At 46.3% G+C, this 22,926-nt stretch overlaps 2 protein-coding genes across 4 annotated transcripts; one reads left to right on the forward strand and one right to left on the reverse strand.

Annotated features, from left to right (window-relative positions):
* The first annotated feature begins 1,042 nt into the window (after positions 1-1,042).
* Positions 1,043-7,346, forward strand: MAT2A (methionine adenosyltransferase 2A). The gene is made up of 9 exons (XM_047852281.1): positions 1,043-1,265; positions 3,209-3,286; positions 3,384-3,506; positions 3,917-4,029; positions 4,117-4,260; positions 4,429-4,647; positions 4,872-5,054; positions 5,206-5,339; positions 6,033-7,346. Exons 1-9 carry the CDS (start codon positions 1,175-1,177, stop codon positions 6,133-6,135), a joined length of 1,188 nt encoding a protein of 395 aa, XP_047708237.1. The 5' UTR covers positions 1,043-1,174; the 3' UTR covers positions 6,136-7,346.
* A 711-nt stretch (positions 7,347-8,057) lies between these two features.
* GGCX (gamma-glutamyl carboxylase) lies at positions 8,058-21,641 on the reverse strand. 3 transcript variants are annotated; one of them, XM_047852278.1, is made up of 15 exons: positions 21,433-21,641; positions 20,877-21,047; positions 19,606-19,764; positions 19,113-19,278; positions 17,370-17,448; positions 16,828-16,934; positions 14,603-14,766; positions 13,986-14,251; positions 13,725-13,856; positions 13,186-13,337; positions 12,554-12,723; positions 12,233-12,363; positions 11,803-11,950; positions 11,441-11,636; positions 8,058-11,002 (listed from the first exon to the last, which is right to left on the reverse strand). In XM_047852278.1, exons 1-15 carry the CDS (start codon positions 21,473-21,475, stop codon positions 10,810-10,812), a joined length of 2,277 nt encoding a protein of 758 aa, XP_047708234.1. In that variant the 5' UTR covers positions 21,476-21,641; the 3' UTR covers positions 8,058-10,809. The 3 variants fall into 3 exon arrangements, with proteins under 3 accessions (XP_047708234.1, XP_047708236.1, XP_047708235.1); XM_047852280.1 differs by lacking the exons at positions 19,606-19,764; positions 20,877-21,047; positions 21,433-21,641 and adding an exon at positions 18,630-18,861 and having other exon boundaries at positions 19,113-19,268; XM_047852279.1 differs by lacking the exons at positions 19,606-19,764; positions 20,877-21,047; positions 21,433-21,641 and having other exon boundaries at positions 18,630-19,255.
* Positions 21,642-22,926: the final 1,285 nt, after the last annotated feature.

Raw genomic sequence — 22,926 nt, forward strand, 5'->3', positions numbered from 1 at the left:
TTTTTCTTCTCTCCCTAGAATTCCCTTCATGGGCAAAGCTGGGACAAACACAGGTGGATATTTTAAAGTGAAAGCTTCATGAAACGGACCTTATCAAGGTCCATTTCACCTTATCAAGAGATCTGGTTAATCACATACAAGGGCTAAAAAGGGCTTCTCCCCCAAGAAAAATATCTAAACATCGATTATTTTCCCCTCAAAGACATAGGAAAGTCGGCAAGTGCAAGGTCAGCCTTGTGAGAGGCCTCCTTTCTTGGACCGAGAGAAGGCCAGAGCTGAAGGGGCAGGAGCGCGGCCTCCACTGCAAGAGCAACAAAGGGTAAGGGCCTCTTTCAGAAACTTTAGCGCTGGGGTGCCAGTAGGACGGCAATCGTTTGAATCGATGACAGAACTCTCGTTATTCTCCTTTTCGGCCATTTTCAACACCGAGGCATTAACCAATAAATTACTAGCAAGCCTCAGAATTCCAAGTCGGCAGCAGCGCGCGGGGCGCGGATGAATAAGGCCGTAAGAAGAATCGTGCACTGGTCAGCCAAAATGGCCACTTTCACATGGCTGAGGGCCACTGGCTCCCTGTCACCAGGGCATCTTAAGGCGGGGCGGCCGGAAAGACCCTCAGGCATAGCTTGAGGACAAAACCTCCGCCGATTCTCGCAGTCACCGCTGGGGGACGCGACCTCGCGGCCAGAGAGCCCGATCAACGGTCGGAAGGGAGGTGCCATGTCACAGCAAGGGGAACAGGCCCATAAAGTCCACGTCGCATTTCCTCCCACTCCGAACACGGAAGGGCACGAGGACGCGGTATACTCGCATGTCCACTTTATCCCTTGTTATAAGTGCGTAAGATAACTAAATATTCGCAGGAGGGGCGATTCCGCTTCCTCCCCCTGCCTCGCAGAGTGGTTCAGCCCGAGCTCCCGCGTCCGCGCACCGCCCCTTCTGCCTGCCTCCGCGCGAGTGGCGCAGTGGCGCGCGGCGCCGAGGGGCGGGGCCCGGGCCGGGCGCGCGCTGGCGCTGTGTATAAATACTGGGCCGCACCGCCCGCCGCCTCGTTCGCTCCGCGCCGCCCGCCCGAGCTGATTAGAGCGCTGTCCTCTTGTGCACTTCGCAGCCGTCGCCTCGCCGCTCCCTTTTTCCTCAACGCCGCTTAATACTCACCGCTACGAACCCCAACATGAACGGGCAGCTCAACGGTTTTCACGAGGCGTTCATCGAGGAGGGCACGTTCCTCTTCACCTCAGAGTCTGTGGGGGAAGGCCACCCAGGTGAGGTGACGGGCCCTGGAGGGAAGTGAGAGGCGGGGCGTGGGCAGGGCCGGGCCCGGCCGGCCGAGTCCGGCCGGCGACGGTGCCCGTGCTAGTTGCCTTCACCCGCCGGGCGGTGGGAAGAGCGGCGGCCGCGCGCCTTCCTCGTGGCGCTGCCGGTGCCGAGCGCGTGGCCGCCGCTCCCCTCCCCCTTCCTCCCCTGCCCTCTCCTCCCCTCCCTTCCCATCCGGCCGCGCGCCTCGGCATGCGGAAGATTCTAGAAAACGAGAAGGGCGGGGGCCGGGACAGCTGTGCTCTACCCAGGGAGGGCACTATTTCCTCATCTCCGCCCTGCCGTCTGAAAGCCCTCGAGTGGGCGACCGGCCCTGAGTGCTCGCGGCCGGCCCTCGGGAGCGCGCGCCCCGCATTGCAGCCGCAACCACGTGTTTGCCGCATGTGGCATCCGGGCGAGGGGGAGCCGTCGGGCTACCGGAGCGCTCGGGTGTGCGGAGTGGGGGGCCCGTGCCTCGGGACGTCTGCCGAGTCCGTTAATTCTTGCCTTGGGCCATTACGGTACCCAGGAGAACACGGATGTGTCCTTCGGCAGTATATGGCCTTGCCGTCAAGGTGACAGCCTCCAACTAAATATAGCGCGGGTTGGGGAAGGCCTGCCTTATTTGGACCATGTTTGAAAAGGATTGGAAGCATGAATTAAGTGTAAGCTGCCATTGGGTTGGATTTCCCTTTAAAGTCTTTGGTGCTTTACCGTTGGGCAGGGTTTTACCGAACATCTCCTTCTCTGGGCTTTGTCCACTAGTCCGCCATTATGGAGATCAATTTACACGTGAACGAGTAAAGCTATTTCAAGGAACTTTGAATCTCAGTCTAGTAAAGATGAGTCTTTTGCTCTACTGGTTCTACCTTTTCTTAGGATGACCACAGTGATCTGGTAATCTAGTCTAATGGCTTTAAAGATGCATTTCTCTAGTAAGTCTCCTGTGCCTATGATGAAATCCCACAAGCAGCCTAGTGATCTAGGAGAGGACAAACCCCAAGATCCTGATGAGTGAAGGTCAGGTGTTCTGGTGTGGGTTACCCACCTTCCCTCAGTTTTGAGAATTTGACAGGTTATTGGCCCACCTTTTATTAATTTAATACTTTAAGTCAGGCGTTTATACCAGTTTGTAGATTAAGTCTTGAACTTCTGATTTGACTGCAGTGTACATTTTGCTTTAATTGTTCCGGATGATTGTAGAAAATTCAGGAAAGTGATCTCTCTGGGAGAGGGATTTCTGTTCTCCCTGTTTTTAATAAATGGTAATACAGTGGGGGAGGAAACAAGGATTCAGAATACAGGGGACATTTCCCAGTCTATTCAGCTCATATTCCTGGACTACTCCTTTGGCAAATCAAAAATGTTTCCCTGCTTTGCTTTTGGCTTTGAGGATAAACACTTCAATTTGATTAACTTGAGTTATATGGCTGTTCTGCATAACAGTGGAAATTGTTCTGCCTGGGAACTTAATTTTTCAAAATGTCTGAAATACTTAAGAGATGGAATAGAGTCCTCCTAAGGTGTAAAGTGCATATATCACAATGAATTTAAATATGTTAAACGTGCTGGGTATTCTGGCTAATCTGAATTGGTGAGCTTGTGGTGCAGCTATATTAAGACTATGGTATCAAGTTTTCAAGTAACATGCAGTATTATATCCAGCATTTATTCTTGAGTCAAAAGGTTTCTGGTAAAGCAGTGCTCTATTTAGCAGTTAAGATCTCCATACTTTGAATTGCTGAATTGTATGCTTGAAAATGGTTTAAGTTCGTAAATTTGTGTTCTGTAGGTTTCACCACGATTTTTGAAAGAAAGCTTTCCCAAAGATCTTTACAGCTGTGTTTATAAGGGCATGACAGTGAGATTGTCTATTGACAATGAGACAAATTGAGACAAATTTTTTCCCCAGATAAGATTTGTGACCAGATCAGCGATGCTGTCCTGGATGCCCACCTTCAGCAGGACCCTGATGCCAAAGTGGCTTGCGGTAGGTTCTAAACATTGCTTACCAACTGATGAAAAGGTAATCTCATGGAAATTACTTTGTAAGAGTGGCATTTGATTGTGCATTTCTCTTTTATTAGAAACTGTTGCTAAAACTGGAATGATCCTTCTTGCTGGGGAAATTACGTCCAGAGCTGCTGTTGATTACCAGAAAGTGGTTCGTGAAACCATTAAACACATTGGATACGATGATTCTTCCAAAGGTGTGTTTTAATGAATTGGCTTTTCTAAGCTCATTTTTCCGGATATTTTCAACACTCTCTAGCTCTTTTACTTTAAAGTTTATTTATTTTGAGAGAGAGAGTCTGAGTGCATGCCAACAGGAGGGGGAGCGAAAATCCCAGACAGGCTCCTTGACCTGTCAGTGCAGAGTCTGACGTGGGGCTTGATCCCACATGAGATCTGTTAGCGAAAACAAGTACTAATGCAGGTCTTTCCTAAAAGTGAAGTGATGAAACCATAACTTTCAAAACGTGGGGGGATACCTGTATTTGATTTCTATAGCAGTATTTGAAATTTCAAATAACTCTTGTAAATAGAAGGCATGGGTATTGCTATGGTTTGTTTTTTTTTTTTTCCCTCCTTCTTAAACAAGACATTGTTTTGTTTGTAGGGTTTGACTACAAGACTTGTAATGTGCTGGTAGCGTTGGAGCAACAGTCACCAGATATTGCTCAAGGTGTTCATCTCGACCGGAATGAGGAAGACATTGGTGCAGGAGACCAGGTAGCTTGGTAGACTGTATTTGCATCTCTTCTAATGTGAAATTGTGAAGCTTGGATCGATCACATTGGTGACTTTTTCCTTTTTTAGGGTTTGATGTTTGGTTATGCCACTGATGAAACGGAGGAATGTATGCCTTTAACTATTGTCTTAGCACACAAGCTCAATGCCAAACTGGCTGAACTACGCCGCAATGGCACTTTGCCTTGGTTACGCCCAGATTCTAAAACTCAAGTAAGTGATGATCATAAAGATAGATTACACATACTGCTTTGGCACAGAACATCAGTAATGTTTTTACTAAAGACTAGTATTTATCTTGTTGTATTGTCACTTAGCTTTGCCTTGATTCTCTATCCTATCTAGTAAACTGATGTTCTGATCATTTGCTTTGCCTTCAAGGTGACTGTGCAGTACATGCAGGATCGAGGTGCTGTGCTTCCCATCAGAGTCCACACAATTGTTATATCTGTTCAGCATGATGAAGAAGTTTGTCTTGATGAGATGAGGGATGCCCTAAAGGAGAAAGTCATCAAAGCTGTTGTACCTGCAAAATACCTTGATGAGGACACAATCTATCATCTACAGCCAAGTGGCAGATTTGTTATTGGTGGGCCTCAGGTAAGACCTTGCAGTATCAATTCCATTTACTTTTTTGGATTTTCTGTAATGGTTACTTGCAAATTTGGCTGCTACCACCTTTTTTTCTAGATTTGTTAAGTCTGCATGTGAATTTTCTGAGGATGTTTGTTGAGTGATACAGAAATAGGTATTTAGGAAGCTTGATCTAGAACTGTTTACTGGAAAGGATTAGGCATAAAGTGACTTGAATTCTTTAATTTCAGGGTGATGCTGGTTTGACTGGCCGGAAGATCATTGTGGACACTTATGGTGGTTGGGGAGCTCATGGAGGAGGTGCCTTTTCAGGAAAGGATTATACCAAGGTGGACCGTTCAGCTGCTTATGCTGCTCGTTGGGTGGCAAAATCCCTTGTTAAAGGAGGTCTGTGCAGAAGGGTTCTTGTGCAGGTATATACTTTCTTACATAATTGGAATGATTAGAAGGCATGCTAGTGGGAGGGCTTTTAGTGTAGTTACTTCTGTTTTTTAAATACCAACGTATTGTACAAATGGGTGGGTCTCTTAATCACTGACTTTTATGACATTTGAATCCTTTTAGGTCTCTTATGCTATTGGAGTTTCTCATCCATTGTCTATCTCCATTTTCCATTATGGCACCTCTCAGAAGAGTGAGAGAGAGCTATTAGAGATTGTGAAGAAGAATTTTGACCTCCGCCCTGGGGTCATTGTCAGGTAAAGATGGTAAAGCCTATTGTTAGTGAAAAATGAGGGTGTGTGTGTGTGTGTGTGTGTGTGTGTGTGTGTGTGTATGTATTTGAGATCTGTTCAAATCGGAGAAGGTGAAGGTGGGTGTGAAGACTCCTCAAGTGGGGAAACCTTTTAATTCCTAGAACGGTTGATGTTATCTAAGTTGCCTTTAGTAAAGGCTTATATTAAGAAAAATCTAAAATTACAGTGTTCCATTGCTTAGATTAACCACCCTAGAAAAAGTCTTTCACGTTTGATATTGGGCTTTGTGCTCATGTTATCTAGGGATGTTTATTTTACTTAAATTAGTACAGATAAGTGGGGATATTTATTCAAGGCCGCTATAAAGAAAATAAACAGGGTTTGGGCATGGGACCTTGGTAAGTATGCCATGATCTCAGATGAGCTTTTTGACACTTGGAATTTCTCAGAATAATGACAAATTTTCATATTTGTTGAGCCAAGGATGGAAAAACAAGAACTGTAGTTACTAATAAGGACTGTGCGAGGAGTTTGGACACCAGGGAAGTAACAAACACTTCTGCCACAAACTTTTTTCCTAGCAAACCCCAGAGAACTGAACTCATTTGCCAGAACTCTTGAAAATGAGTCTTGCTGATTGTTTTGCTTTATTTTAATTGAATGCTACATATTAAGTTACGGACTTGTATATTCCAGGGATCTGGATCTGAAGAAGCCAATTTATCAGAGGACTGCAGCCTATGGCCACTTTGGTAGGGACAGCTTCCCATGGGAAGTGCCCAAAAAGCTTAAATATTGAAAGTGTTAGCCTTTTTTCCCCAGACTTGTTGGCGTAGGCTACAGAGAAGCCTTCAAGCTCTGAGGGAAAGGGCCCTTCTTCCTAAATTTTCCTGTCCTCTTTCAGCTCCTGATCAGTTGCAGTCACTCTAGTCAATGACATGAATTTTAGCTTGTGTGGGGGACTGTAAGTTGGGCTTGCTATTCTGTCCCTAGGTGTTTTGTTCACCATTATAATGAATTTAGTGAGCATAGGTGATCCATGTAACTGCCTAGAAACAAACCAACAACACTGTAGTAAATAATGCTTTGAAATTGAACCTTTGTGCCCTATCACCCAACCTTCTAAAATCCTAATTGCATTGACTTTCCCACCAAATGCTGAAAATGTCCTGTAATGTGCACGTAAAGTATTTGTAGTTCCATTATAGCCTGTCTGGCAATGCCATAGCCCTGTCAGCATGAATTTGTAATGTCTTGAGCTCTATTCAGAATGTGAAGCCTTCCCTTATCTTCCTTATAACTTGATCCATTTCTAATTATGTAGCTCTTTGTCAGGGAGTGTTCCCTATCCAATCATTCTTGCATGTAACGCAAGTTCCAGTTGGAGCTCTAGCCTGACGTTAAAAAAAAAAAAAAAAAAAAAGGCAGTTACCATTAAACCATCTCCCTGGTGCTTATGCTCTTAATTGCCATCTCTTAAATAGCACCAAATCAAAATCTCTCCACTTTTCAGCTGTCTTTTGGAGGACGTACGTAATAAGGTTTTTATTTAGTAAACCAATCCTATGCATGGTTTCAGCACTAGCCAAACCACCAACTCCTAGCTCTAGAAAAACAGGCACTTGGCACCCTTGTGATGTCATACAGAGAAGTCACAGGGCAGTACCTGAGGGTCTGTAGGTTGCACACTTTGGTACCAGATAACTTTTTTTTTTCTTTATAAGAAAGACTGAGTACTCCACACTGCACAATAATTCCTCCCAGGGTTTTAACTTTGTTTTATTTTCAAAACCAGGTCCAATGAGCTTTCTGAACAGCTGGTGTAGCTACAGAGAAACCAGCTTCCTTCAGAGAGCAGTGCTTTTGGCGGGGAGGAGGAAATCCCTTCATACTTGAACATTTTCTAATTGCTTATTTATTGTATTCTGGGGTATGGCGTAAGTACAGAGAAGCCATCACCTCAGATGGCAGCTTTTAAAAGATTTTTTTTTTTTTTTTTTTTTTTTTTTTCCTCAACACCATGATTCCTTTAACAACATGTTTCCAGCATTCCCAGGTAGGCCAAGGTGTCCTACAGAAAAACCTTGGGTTAGACCTACAGGGGGTCTGGCTGGTGTTAATAGAAGGGAGGGCAGAGCTGGTGCGGCTGGCCATGGAGAAAGCTGACTTGGCTGGTGTGGTACAGAGAAGCCAGCTTGTTTACATGCTTATTCCATGACTGCTTGCCCTAAGCAGAAAGTGCCTTTCAGGATCTATTTTTGGAGGTTTATTACGTATGTCTGGTTCTCAATTCCAACAGTTTAATGAAGATCTAAATAAAATGCTAGGTTCTACCTTAATTGTGTCCATTATTCTTTGGTTTGAATATGACCTGAGAACATACTCCTTATCCCTGAATAATTGTAATCCTTCCCATGGTTCAGGGAAATCACCTCAAACCCCTTCATACAGGACTGCAGGTGTTTCAATAGGTTTGTATATCCTATTCCTAGCACTAAGAAAAACCTCCCAAGATCTTACCTGTCTAGCATTGCTTTTTTTTGGTCGACGCAGTGGACAAAATCTATATGTCCTTACTATGTAGCAGCTACTCAACTGCCAGTAACATTTAAAAACTGTCCAAGATTAAGGACGTAAAAGGGACAGTAATGTTTAGTCTTGAAAATTTAAACCTCTTTTCATCTTTCCAATGTAGGGGGAAGAAATTTATTATGCCTGAAGTGTTAATTAATCCCTTTATTATAAACAGGTGTTAAAGGCTGCAAATTACATGTTCAGTACATGACACAGCAAAATTTGAGCAGTGGTGAGGGGCCAGCTTCTAATCATTTTATGAGCTAGAATAAGTGAGCTACAGTGAAAAATTGAGCACAATTACAGTGATGATGTTACAAGTTTCTAAAACCCTTTTTCTAAATTTGTGGCAGTTTGTAGGGGTTCACAACAGAGCTTGAACCATCCCTTTTTAACCAGGAGCTAAAAGTAGAGACCAGAGCCACTTGGCACAGGTTTACACCAGCATGTATGCAATCATGTGGTTCATCTTTACTGTCGATCTGAAAATGTGAAACCCAAAAGAATGCTTGATTACACCTATCTAGAGGCTTAAATATAACTATATTGGCAGGGGGGCAAGGTTAAGTCCTGGTATCGTTTAAAGTTTCAAAAACCTCTTAGATGCCAGTGCACTGCTGGCCAAATAAGGGGGATAGGGATGCACTGGATGCCTATAGGCAGTCGGATAGTACTAGAGAAATTAAGGTTAGGTTCAGTATTTGCTTCTGCCTAACGGGAAAAAATTATTAAAAAAGTGAAGGTGAAGAAATAGTGACCAGCCCAGGGAGAAGAGTAGAAGCAAAGGTAAAATGGAGTGATGGTGATTATAAATGGTTGAAGATCAAAGCATGAATATGGTATGGGAGGAAAGCTCAACGTGCAGGTTAAAAGGAAATCTGTACTAGACTTTATACAGTTTAAAGGAACAACTTGGTCCGGGACAAATGCTGAGAGGAGAAATAGAACCACTAAGGCCTAGCAAAAAGGACATTGATAGTCCATTTCCATAACAGCTGCACAAGACCTGATTTCTAGTGAAATCTGAATCCAGATTTACTGTTGAATAGCTTTTCTTAAACAGTATTAAGATGACCACCTGTCCTCTCCATCCCATCCCAACATTTTCATTGGGAAGAAGAGGTGATGCACTAACAGGTTTGGGACAGTAGCATCCTTGCCTATATTAACAACTACCACGGAGTCCCTTCCCCAAATACCAGTCATGTAATGGGCAGGGTGTGGGGGGACTGCAGGGGAAGAGATGGCTGAACTTAAAAGGACATGGTGCCAAGGTATATTGTGTCACAGATCTGCAAAACTATTGAAAACCAGTGTTTCCCCCACACTTATCAAGTGACCAAGATACCTCGTGGCACTGTTATTGCTAGCTAACCCACACAAATGCCTTGTAAGAATGAGGTCCCACTTGACTTCAGTGGGATGCCCTTATTCAGGCCCAACTTGCACAACTGTATCTGCTCAGGTCTGTCTCCAACTAGATTAGAACGCAGAGGTAGTAGAAATGAATAGATTCAAGAGGTAGAACTGATGCAACTTGAAATTTAAGAAATGTGAGAAAAAAGGAAGAATCAAGGCTGAGGACTCAGGTGGCTTGGTCAAAAAATGCCATTCACTAATGAGAAGGAGGCCTGAGTTGGGGATGAATAGAAGTTGTCAGAGTTTGAAAGCTTTGTGGGATATCCAGATGGAGCTAGTTAGATACATAGGTCTAGGGCGCAGGAGGGAAATTTAAGCAGCATCACTGGAAACCACTGGAGAGGACATCATCATCCCAAGTGTGTACAGTGAGAAGGCAGCTGCCTAGGAAAGACCCCCTGAGACCACTGTCCAAGAAAGTAGGGTAGGGTGGGGTGGGGTGAGGCATGGGAAGCGAAGTCTGAAAACACAGATGTAATCCTTTATCAAAGTTACTGGGACTGCCAATATACTGCCATGACCGTCTTTACTGCAAGACCATGAGCACCCAGAGCAGGGGCCTTTTTTCTTCCTTTTTCTCTATGCATTCTTACTTTCTAGCCCAATGCCAGGCTTTTGAGTTTTCAAGGAATTGGGGTGCCTCCTGAGTCCCCCTGTACATCGAAGCCTACAAAATAACGGCAAACATGCCTTAATCCCTCACCAAGTTTGGTTAATTCTCTTTACATCACTTTGTGCTCACGAAAGGGTAGAAGGATGCTAAAATTTAATTTTGAGAGAATGCTAAAGCTTATTTTGAGAGAGCTAGTACCAATCATCTAAATTTCCTTATTTAACTTGGTCCTACCTATTCTCATAGCTGCTACTGAAAAACTCACTGGCTATAACAGGAACAATAAAGGAACCACAACAGTAGGGAAGAGAAAATTACTCTGTGAGTTTAGAACTCGATCACCATCCTAATCTTACCTGTAATTAACAAGACAAGTTTTAGGCTAACACTATTTCATGATTCTTGTCCGTGAGTCTGCAAATTACAAGAGGCAGGGTGCATCTCTTATGAGGGTTGTCTTTGAAATTATATGATCTCTGAGCCTTACTTTCTCCAACTGTAAAATAGGGGACTAATGGCCACTAAGGGTTAAATGAAATAATGAAGGCATATAACAAGTACTTGAGAATAGTTTGGCATTATTGTTATCATGGCACATAAATCTCTTTCCCCAAGGAGCTGGTCACTTTAAACCTGACTCTTAGCCCTTTATCCTAGAATGGCTGTCCTAGCCCCTCAACCTTGAATTGATAAATTTTATCCTTGCTTTACTTTCTTGGCTCCTCTAAGATATCCTCTCTGAATTTAAAAGAACTATGAATAAAGAAGAAAAATATATAAAAGATCAATTTCTTCACATTTCCAATGCATAGGTTGATGGTCCTATGACTGGCTGCTCCCACATCTGTACCCAACATCTGCCCCCGCTCAGAACTCTGAGTGCACAGGGTCAGAATTTGGCTCAGGGGGATCAGAATTCGAAGAATCTGTGTTTGAATGACTTGACTCTCCAACTGGCTCAAAGGGTCGCAAGTTTGCATAAGTCACCTCTTGGGCCAGCTGCTCCAGGGAAGGGCGGCCTAATACCAGATTTCGAAGTGAGATACAAGTCATCAGGAAGCTGAAAAAGAAGAAAAAGGCCAGCCAGTCCAAACTCCTGTTTCTACATAGGGATTCCTGCTGAACCCCTCATGGCCACCTGGTCCTACCTACCTTCTTTCACTCAGGCATAAATGAAAATCTCCCCCCGGTGACCCACCCATCCCAGCTGGAAGGGCACACCACTCCTTATATGGTCCAGTAAAGGATTCTAGAGTGAGGTAGGAATAACCCACAGGGAGGCTGGCGGTGAGCTGAGGCAGAACAAGACAGCAGGCCATCAGACACAGATCATTTAGTCTTCCATTACATCAGGGGGAAAAGAATGGAGAGGAAGAAGTATTTAGCACTAGACTGTCCTTTCTTGGGATTGTCCCTCCCGTTACCTTCACCAGAGAAAAGTTACCCAACTTGCAAACATCTGACGGCAATGACCAGTACTGCTGTCAGTATAACTCACCTGCGGCGAAAGATATAGAGCTTCCGTAGCAAGAAGCGGAAGAGCCGCTCATGGAAAGGGGTATTTCTCCGGCGTTCAAGCTCTTGGAGGCGTCGCTGGCGTCTAAGAAAAGTCTGAACCAGAGGTGTTGGCTCAGGGCCCCCTTTTACTTCCCCTTCCAGCAGAGGTTGCAGTTCTGGAGGTAGAGGCCCCATTTCTGCCCAGAAGATGGCAAAAAGAGGAATCACTGAGGTCATTCTCTCTTTTAGAACTCTCCTTTCATCAGCCAGAAACTTCAAGTTCATTCTTTAGTGGCTAGATCTTCATTCACAACCCTGACTTATAACCAGGTGCTTTCTTAGCCCAACTCTTCATATACTCACCAGTTCCATTCTCCACCTTCTCCTTTAATTCTTGCAGATATGCCAGGTCTTGCTCCAGTGCAAGCTCCGTAGTGTTGACATAGATGTACATGTAGCAGGAAGGACTGGGTGACATCGTATACACCTTATGGTACTCACCAGCAGGCAACTGACAAGGGAAAAGAAATGGACATACTTCACTCTCTAACCTTTCCCAGGCAGCCTATGGGCTTCCTACATTCCCCACCCCAACCCACCCCCCCTTCCCCCCTACCTAGACGTCTTTCTTTTCATTGTATTTTGGAGTCCGAAGGAACTGACTTCTAGAATCCTGGATGAGGCTGTTCACAGCCCTGGGGACCCTCGATTTTTGAGCTCCCACTTTGGAGTCTATAGTAAATCAACTCCACTCATCTAAACTTTTCTGCCATTGTTAATTCCAGCAAAATACCTGCATTTTTTCTCCCTCCTGAAGAGTCTGATTCTTTTGTTCTGCCACCAGCTCCACAATCACCTCCCCCTGCAGCAGCTGAATGCTAGTGTTGCCCAGGTCTTCACTCACAAAATTCTCCAGGTGCAGCCCTGCCAGGGGCAACAAAGTTCCCCAGCTTACCCCATGGAAGATGAAATAATTCCTTTACCACTACCACCCTTCAGGTCGCAAGAACATTCCTCCCATCAGGAATGCCCCTCCCCTCTCCATCACAGGCAATGTCGCTGGCCAAGGAAACCACAGGGAAAAACAGCAAAGGTTCTTTGCTTTCCTCCATACCAGGGAAATCTGCAATGAAAACCACCTCAGTGTGGTTGTCCAGGCTGCTCTTGATTTCCTGTAACTTGGTCCTCCAGGGAGACAGGTCCATCAACAGTGGCTGCAGCCAAGATGTACGCTGGAATGGGGACCAGGCGGCCTGCACGATGTCCACACGAGGGTCAAAAATCCTTAGGAAAGAAAACCATGTTCTAAAGAGACCACAGCACCTACCCACCAGAATTTCTGGTTCTGTTCCCTTCATCACTGCTCCCAGATAGAGGGAACAGGGTTTCCAAACAGAAGAAATGGCTTATGTCAGCATATTATTGCCAGTCTGGGGCAGAGAGAGAAGGAGAAAGAGATTCTGGAGCATTGGGAAGAATGGGGGTTAGTGGCCACCTGAGGAGAATTGTGTTAACAGCATCTTAGGAGAAAAAAAAAAAAAAAAAAAAAAAAGTCAGTTACCTTTTCTGCTGGTTGATGGTGCCCCCTGCTGGAAACAATCAGCTATGCCCACAACCAAGTCAACAGGGACATGCACCAGAGGACAGACAGCCTTTCAAGCAAGACAACACTGGGGAGCATGGGCTGTTCATCTTGGCAAAAGGAGTGGGACTTCATTTTTCCCCTTCTCTGTTCCCTGTGCCCACCTCTGCTGGAAGCGGTCATTGATGGAGACCCAAATATCAAAGTAGATCTGGGGCTCAGTGACATTGTACTTGGGAAGCAGTTGGCTCAGGCAAGTAGCATATTGCTTCAGCATGTCTGCATGATCCTTCCATCGTCGGCTCTGTGTGAATACCTGCCCCAAACCCCCACATTAGTCCCACCTCATCATTATCAACCTCCCAGATGGGTCATGCACTGTCAATGGCACTAAGAGAGTCCTGTCTGGTGCCTATTTTGACCAGGAGAAAAAAAACCCTGAACTCGTCTCTGGGGAAGAATTGTTTATTGCTGGGCTTGATATACTTACCTTTCCTAAATCTAATTTCAATTCAAAGGAAGTGAATGACACTGCCCTATTTGAACTCACACAAAAGAAGAGTCAACCTGGCTCCTGAGAGGACAGAGTGGGCAGAGTGGACCCAAATTTGTTTTATTTTATAATTATATTTAGGACCAAATCAGACCCCAATGCTCAAGGGAGCTCTGAAGAACAGTAAGTTGTCAGCATCAGACATCTCACCCCAGGGTTAAGGTAGCCCAGCTCGCCAGTGCGGCCGTCACGGTAGGTGATCTTCACGTGCTGGTGGGAGCGTGAGTGTACCATCATGTCCCAGGAATAGCCATACAGCCCATTTGTCCAGTTGTTATAGCCCTGAAAAAGCAGGACAGAGGCAATCAGCCCAACAGTTCTCCTAACCCCATTCTCAACCGACACGGCCCCATACTTCCCTAACGTTGTGACCTCTGCCACTTCCCAACCTAACCCCCAGCCCACACATACCTGGGTGAGGAAATGAGAATAGGGCAGGAAGAGCTGCTCCAGGAGGTAGAGCAGGGTGAAGGTGGCACCGAGCTGATGGCGCAGCCCTGGCTTCTGGCCACCTTTGGCTCGGCTCTTCTTATACACGCAGGACACACTGGGCTGAGGGGCAGCCTTGAGGGGCAGCAGTTCTTGCAGCCTTTCAGGGAAGTGAGATACTAGCTTCCGGGGCCACTCAGGGGAGCAGAAGAGAGGGCTGCTGGCGAGCATGATGTAGGGGAACATACCTAGGAAGGCAGGGAGAAAATAAGCGTTTCAGGAGTTTGGTTGCAGGGAACATGGGTAATCCCCTCCACTCCCCTACTTCAGGAAGCCTCTCCCAGGTATTCTACTTGTGACGAAAGAAGTTCTTAACTAGAGGATTCTTACTTCCCCGAGATTTCTTCCTACACAACACGCTAGTTGAGCCCAGAGGCCCCAGTCCTCTCTTCCTGTTTACTGCCATTTTCCAGTGACTACATCTGGCTCAGTTTAACTCCAGTTTCCGTCACCATCTCCCACTCCCAGACAATGTCTCCGGCCAGTCCCTCCCCGCAAACCTGTGGCTTCCCATCTCCTACCAGACCACAGGTACTGACCGATGCTGAAAAGCTGGGAATTCATGCAGTGGAAGTAGGACACGAAGAGGAGGCCAATGGACCTCGAGGCATCAAAGAAGAGCAGGAAACCGGCTGAGAGGTCGAGCAGCAGTCCACACCAGTGCACCACTAGCAGACTAGTCATCTCCTCGGACAATACCAGTCTGTAGAGACCAGGAACAAAGGTCAGGCACCAGCCCATCGGAGAACCCAGCATTCACAGCAAACTCCACCACCCTGTCCTTGCCAAAGGATGTACCATAGCAGGTGGGTAGAACTCTGCACAAAGACACCCTATGGGAGTTTCCAACCCCTTTTCATTTCCACGCACTTTAGTGGTTCAATTTTTTTCCACATGCCCTATGTAATAAGGAAGGGCAGATTCCACAGAGCAAATTTGATTGAGAAGTGAGTGTACTTTGGGGAGTAGGTGTTTTTTTTTTAACATTTATTTTTATTATTTTTAAAAAAGAAATTTTTTTTTTTAACATTTATTCATTTCTGAGAGGTGGAGAGAGACAGAGCATGAGTAGGGGAGGGGCAGAGAGAGAGGCAGACACAGAATCCAAGGCTGGCTCCAGGCTCTGAGCTGTCAGCACAGAGCTTGATGCAGGGCTCGAACTCACAGACTGAGATCATGACCTGAGCTGAAGTCAGATGCTTAACTGACTGAGCCACCCAGATGCCCCTAATGTTTATTTTTGAGACACACACACACACACACACACACACACACACACATACACACACAGTATGAGCGGGGAAGGAGCAGAGAGGGAGACAGAATCCAAAGTAGGGTAAGCCGTCAGCACAGAGCCTGATACAGGGCTCGAACCTACAAACCGTGAGATCATGACTTGAGCCAAAGTCTGAATCTTAACTGACTGAACCACCCAGGAGCCCCGAGAGTAGATTCTTCATGGAGTTTATAAATGAGAAGAAACTGGGGTACCTGGGTGGCTCAGCTGGTTAAGAGTCCGACTTGGGCTCAGGTCATGATCTCGTGGTTCATGGGTTCCAGCCCTACATGGGGCTGAGTGCAGAGCCTGCTTCTGATTCTGTCTCCCTCTCTCTGCCCCTCCTCCCCAGCTCATTCTCTCTGTCAGAAAATAAACATTTAAGAAGGAAGGAAGGAAGGAAGGAAGGAAGGGAGGGAGGAAGGAAGGAGGGAAGGAAGGAAGGAGGGAAGGAAGGAAGGGAGGAATTTTAAAAGATGAATGCCTGACAGGGGCACCTGGGTGGCTCAGTGGATTAAAGCATCCGACTCTTGATTTCATCTCAGGTCACGATCCCACGGTTCATGAGTTCGAGCCCTGCGTCAGTTTCCACACTGAACGTGCAGAGCCTGTTTGGGATTTTTCTCTCTCTCCTTCTCTCTCTGCCCTTCCTGTGCAAGCGCTCACTCTTTCTCAAAATAAATAAACATACTTAAAAAATAAAAAAATAAAAAGTGAATGCCTAACATAATAAAGTCAAACTTTTGGAACTGGGAAAGAACAGGGAAAAAGAAAGAATAAAGTAAAAGAGGCAAGGAAAAACAGAAGGAAAGGAGAATTCAAGAGAGGCAAACCTCCGTTTTCTTTTTTTTTTTTTTCTTTTTTTTTTTAATTTTTTTTTCAACGTTTATTTATTTTTGGGACAGAGAGAGACAGAGCATGAACGGGGGAGGGGCAGAGAGAGAGGGAGACACAGAATCGGAAACAGGCTCCAGGCTCTGAGCCATCAGCCCAGAGCCTGACGCGGGGCTCGAACTCACGGACCGCGAGATCGTGACCTGGCTGAAGTCGGACGCTTAACCGACTGCGCCACCCAGGCGCCCCAAACCTCCGTTTTCTAAAGAGCTTGCAACAATGATTTGTCAGGGCAGGGCCGCTGACTGTCCATCTATGTACACTGGCTGAGGAGTCCGGCGAGAGGCCGGGGCGGCAACACAAGGCACCACCTATGGCGGCTGCAGGGAGCACGGACTCATTCACCAACTCACTTCATTCTGACTTTCGTCTTTTAGTTTGTTCCCTTTGTTCTTGCCCAGGGACAGGTAGGCCTAGATCTTTCGGTATCACTGACTCTGCCTTCTGCTGAATAGGAAGATGAGTGGCCAGAGGAAAGCACGTGGCAAATTCAGGCAAAGCAGGGAGGGCAGTTGTTACCATAAGCCTGGGGGAGGTGAGTCACCTGCTGTGTACCTGTGCCTCAACGAAAACTCTGCCCTGACTGCCACTCACTTGAAGGGACTGAAGAGCCAGTGCCGGGACAGGTACTCCATGGAATAGCCTTCAACCCAGTCTGCGTCCAGCTTTTTCACACCCGCAATGAAGTACACAATGAAGATCTGCAAACACAAAATGCAAAACGAACATTCAAACAAAAAAAAGAACCCCGTTTTCTACAGACTACTGGCAATAACACAAGTTCTGATCTGAGTTCAGGGCCTAAGGAAGATTAGATTCACTCAACTGGGATAGTCACTCATCCAACAAGTATTTATTGACATTCTACCAACGCCAGGCACAGTATTAGGTACCAAAGAAAGTCATGAAGCATATATCTCTCATAAGGATGTCAATCTAGCAGGGATAAAGCTCTATTCTTTCCATGACAAGGTAAGAGAACCCAGAGACTAGGGGACTGGGAACAACAGAAGAGGCGGCCTAGCTTTCCAGCAAAAGGAATCCAAGGAGGCAGAGAACAGTGGGGTCTGGCAGCAGGATGGCTACGCTGACAGTGGGTATCAAAGATCACCTCCCTCTTTCCTCAAATCCTGTACCTGGCCCCGCAGCACAGCATAGTTCCAAAGGGGCACGTGGGCATTCCGCTTACGGGCATTCAGCAGGCCGTCCACAGACCTACACGAAGAGAAGCAAGCAGTAAGGAGAGCTTCTCAGTCCAGCACATTTCCACCTTTCTTTTTAAATGTAATAACCTCTCTATCCCAGGAAGTCTTCCCATATCCTTTTAGGTTCTCCAGGCTATTCTAAAGGTCTTTTAGAATTACATGAGCAAATTTAACAGTGACTAGGTCATGACAGAAATGTTACTAGTGAGTGATAATGACAAAGAGTTCAGTGTTTACCATTAGTTAGTAAATTAGTTTGTCCTAATGGAACAAATCAGGGAAGGGACCATAGTGCTAGAATATGACTGAATTTGAAAAAGAATGAATTTGAGAAGAACGGTTGAAAAGCTAAAGGTATATGTAAACATATACTGCATTAAAAAAAAAAATCCAAAATCCAAGACAAACTGACATTTCATAGACCTAGATGCCAGGATGTAGTGCTGGAGGGTACCTGCTAACAGCTACCTTGGGAGAGATACCCAAGACACTAAGACTAGATGTATTCTAGGGAGGCAGCAGCAAAACAGGTTTTCAAGAACACAGTGAATGAGCAGAGAAGTTGGGGAAGGGGCAGTTTACACTTGTGGTCAAGAGCACTGCAGTCTGTAGTTAAGGAGACCTTACTACAGGTCCACTTACTACAAGTGGATTCTCACTTGTGCCTCTTAGCCTGGTGGGTGACCTTAGGCCAATCCTTCCCTATGCCTTAGTTTCCTCATTTATAAATAGAACAGCACTATAGACCTCATGGCATTGTAATGAGGAAAAATTTTAAGTATTTAGTATAGTGTCTGGCCATGTGCAAAGCCTTCAGTAAAGGATAGGTATTTTTTCAAATTGTGTAAAAATTATAAAAATGAATCTTTTCAGGAGTATTCTGTCAAAACTCTCTTAATTTTATATGATCAGAGCTGGCTATTTTGAATGAATTTAAAGATTTACCAAAGGGGTATCTGTATGTTATATTAATAAATGAAAGTTAATTAATGACTGATAAATCAGTAACACACTCATCATTTGAGATTTTTTTTCCCTATACCCATCTTACTGACATTTCATATTTGCATATTTGCTTTCACTTAATGGGGAGGATCCCTAGAGATCATCCGCCCTGCCACCCTGTCTCCAAATCCCTTCACCACCTCCCATGAAAGATGGTTGCCTAAGCCGGAGGTGGGGGAGGGTTACCTCCTCCCAGGACAGCACTGCTGAGCGGCCCTGATGGGCCCTCTCCTTCTGATATGACTCTGCCTCACAGCAACCGCTACTCTTGGCTCTAACTCTGCCCCCCTGGGCTCACACAGAGAAAGTCTGCTCCCTCTTCCACATGACCACCCTTGAGGTATCTGAAAACATCTATGTCTGGCTTTAGTCTTCTCTTCTTCTAAGAGGATTACAGGAAGTGGATAGATCAAGGCACCTGGGGAGATACGGAAAGAGTGGAGGGTTGGGAATGGAGCCATTTTCCTTTTTGTCATCCCAAGTGCCCCAACTCACTGATCCTTCCCCCTCCCGAATTCATCCGAATCAAAATGTGACCCTGTAACCATACTTTGCAAAGCACAGTTGAAAATATGCTTGCTGGGGCAAATTCTAGGACCTCACTGGGCCCCTATCACCAGTAACCATCCTGACCCAGCCAACCCTTCCCCCTTTCCCCTAGACTCATACCAGTAGTGGTTCGCATCCATGAATGTCAGCTGAAAGGCCAACAAACCATACAGATAGGAGTGGTTGTTCCATGACGTCTTGTCCAGGAGAAACACATACCAGTATGGCAGCAGGAATAACACACAGCTTATCCGGTAGCACAGGCCCAGCATCATGCCCAGTGCCCCTGGGATTTGTGGGGGAGAGGATTAAGAGGTCAAAGGGTCACCACAGGCCCAGCTCCCCTGGGACAGGCTGTGGGTGGGATCAAGAAAAGTCATAGGACATTTTATCATCGGGTAAAACTAAATGAAAATTAAGTGTTACTCTAATATTTTAAAAAGACTTATGGGATCACAGCTCAGATGACACACAGGTCAGCAAGATGAAATTATGAATCACAGCAGAAGTGAAATAATGAACCCAAGACTTTGGTCATTCACCAGCATGCTTTGTATTTCTTTGTTTTAGGTAGGCCAGGTAATACTCCCATCTCCCCCACACTTTCCCTCACCCAGAAACATGATGGTATAGACAAGATACATCCAGTCAAGTGGTAGTGGCTGCAGGGCATCCAGCAAGGGGAAGCGGCACACCTCCAGCCCATCCAGGTATCTTCGGTCTAGGGAGCTGAGCCCCCGTTCCTGGGGAATGTCCAACACCATCATCAGCCCTGAGAAGGTAGTCAAGGAGGGGCCGTTAGGCTTCAGCAAAGGAAGAGGTGGAATACACTGGAATACAGTGGAATGCACCCAGCTCCAGGAATGCACCCAGCTTACCTAACCCTGGCTCTGCCACTCACTCATTCCCTCAACAATAATTACTGAGCGCCTACTCTGTGCTAGGCATTATGCCGGTTATGTGATCTCAGACGGCCACTGCACCTCACTGAGCTAATTCTTCATTCCCTATTTGAGAAAGGGGCTCATCTTTTACAGGGTTACAAAGAAGATTAAATGAGAAAAGTGTACAAAACGCTATAAATACTGTTTAGGTTTTGATAACTTAAAGTCTGTCCTACGAGGCATAGAAAGTGTTCTAGGGTGGTGCTTCTCAAACTTTTTCACTTCCTAGCACGCCCAGAATATAGTACTTGGCTTACACACTAGAGCAAACAAAAGCAGCTACTCAGGTCAGGAGGACAGTTTAGGCAGGGTTTCTCAACCTCGGGACAATCACATTTTAGTCTGGTTAATTATTTGCTGGGAGGGGCTCTCCTGTGCACCATTAGGTCACAGCATCCCTGGCTCCTAAGTACACACCGGTCCGTGGCCAACTACTTCCTCTTCCCCCAAGTTGTGACAAATAAAAATGTCTCCTGGACAGCAAAACTGCCACCAGTTGAGAACCACTGGGCTAAGGGGATGGATATCTCAGCACATCTGTAACCCGTTCCAAGCATCCTTGTGTGGCCTATGAGTTAGGAAACTCTGGATTCAGGATTCACAGCCAAAATGTCTGCCCTGTCACCTAGCCATTTCTCTGAGGTCTAGTCCTCAGTATAGTTACTGGGCAACTTCATGCCACAAGCAAAATGGGTCTCTGTTCCTCTGCCTCTATATTTCCTATGACCTCAGATCAAAGGATTTCTGGCCTCCAAACCCTAATCAGAGGAGACAAAGCTGGATTTGATCCTAAGCTCCACAAAGATCTCTTCCAGGATATCAGTATCTTCAGCTCTAAGGAAAAGGGAGGCAAATCACTAAGTAACCAAGAAATGCACAAAGGAGGATTGTTATTCTCTCACCCAGCACCACACTGGCCCCTCCCAGAAACCGGACTTACCAAAGAGAAAACGGAAGACGGCCAGGCTGGCAGGATCCGTTGGTCGGTTCAGCAGGGTCACCAGCCTCCCCCAGCTGGAAACATCTGTCCACTCAAAACCCAAGAGTTTCGCCATTCCGCTGCTCTGACTGGGCCCCGAAGTCCGTCCAGCCTTGTCTTTCTGTACTTTATCTGCAAACAACAGAGAAAGCGTGTGTGCAGGTGTGGGGATGGAAGTGCTTTAAAATAGACTTCTCCCCAAATCACAGAAATCACAGCCCCAACAGCCCCAGGGTTTCTGCCTACCAGGTCATCCCACAGATTCCTAAGTACTCTAACACCCTTGCAGTGCAACCCCTCCTCTGGATCCTCCAATGCCCCAGAACCTCTCGCGCCCTGAGTGTCATCATCAGCCCAAATCCTCGGACTGCAATCTCTCTCTACAAGCTCCTTCCGAACAGAGGCCCCCTTCCCGGGGACCCACAGGGCAGTGCTACCGCCCCCGCCCCCGCCCCCGCCCCTCTGACACCAGCGTCCCTCTCTCTCTCTGTGCCGCAGGGGAGGACTCTGAGCCTACGTGAGTCCGACGGGGCCCTCGCGGACCGGGCAGACACCGCCATGGCTCCAAGGAGGTAACACCGCCACAGACGCGGCGCGGGAGCAAGGTGCGTCCGACGGATCACTTCCCTGAGCCCCGCCTCCCCGACACATCAGCACGCGCGCGGCTGGCCGCAAAGCGCCGGGACTGTCGTGGAGGGCTTTGGCCAGCTGCGCCGGCTCCCTGCTTGGCGGCAAAGGGAGGAGCGAAGAGCCTTAGTGCAAGCGAGCCAGCGCCTCAGCGGGCGTCGCCTTGCTTTGTGACAGAGGAGGGGTGAGGATGCCCTAGACCCGCCTCGTTTCAGCCGCCAGACCTGTCTCTCCCCCGAAGCGTTCCGAAGCCCCTCTATGCCTTCAGCCTTAAGATATCTCGGAATTCTGGCAACTTCCCTGGGCTCCTCCCGCCCCCATTAGGCGTCTCCAGGTTATGGTGTCCCTGCGGTGCTCCCAGACATGAGGGATGCGGGCGCAAATGTCAGACTGTTCCCCAGAAAGGTTGACCTCTGAGTTGAGGACACACCTCGAAGGGCTATCCCGGCATAGGGAGAGGGTGCAAGTTACTTTATTCTCTCTTCCGGTACCTGCCAGGGACCAGAGGTTTGAAATCAGCTGGGGAAGCGCACAACTGCAGAGGGGATGTACAATATGGGCAGTGTGTAGATAAAGTGTGGTCGATCAGGGAGGATTCCTAGAGAGGTGAGGCTTGACCAGCACTGTAATATCTATTTACTGCGCTGGGATTGGCCAACTGCATCACTGGACGGCATCCTAGAACAGCGGTTCTCACATTGTTTTGGTCTCAGGACACTTTGACCCAGCTGCACATTATTGAGAACCCTAAAGAGCTTTTATTTACGTGGGTTTTCTTTTTCCACGTTTACCATATTAGAAATGTACACTGAGAAATGTTTAAAATATGTATTGATTCGCTTAAAAAGACAGAAATAGGCCCATTATACGTTTACATAAATAACATTTTAAAAAATGTTTATGTTTGAAAGAGACAGCTGGGAAGGGGCGGGTAGAGAAGATCTAAAGCAGGCTCCCCGCTGACAGCAGAGAGCCCCATGTGGGCGCTGGAATTCATGAACTGTGAGATCATGACCTGAGCCGAAGTCAGATGCTGAGCAGACTGGGCCACCAAGGTGCCCCTACAGAAATAACGTTTTTATGCAAAAAGTATATTTCCCACAAAAAGTTATACAAGTAACACTACTACTACAGTAGTACTGTATTGTTTTACATGCAAATCTCTTTAATGTGTGCCTTAATTGGAAACAGCTAGATTCTCCTATCTGCTTCTGGATTTGATCTGGTGTTGAATGAAGTATATGAAGGAATTCTGGCCTCATAGATACTCAGTTGTAAAAGGAAAAAACATTTTAATAACTTTTTTAGATAATTGTGGGTCTCCATCTTTGATACCTCACCTAAACTTAAAACTGGTAGTTTTTTAAAGGTTAGTTGGATGTGG

Source organism: Prionailurus viverrinus, chromosome A3 (genome assembly GCF_022837055.1).
Source record: "Prionailurus viverrinus isolate Anna chromosome A3, UM_Priviv_1.0, whole genome shotgun sequence".
Taxonomy (NCBI): Eukaryota; Metazoa; Chordata; class Mammalia; order Carnivora; family Felidae; genus Prionailurus; species Prionailurus viverrinus.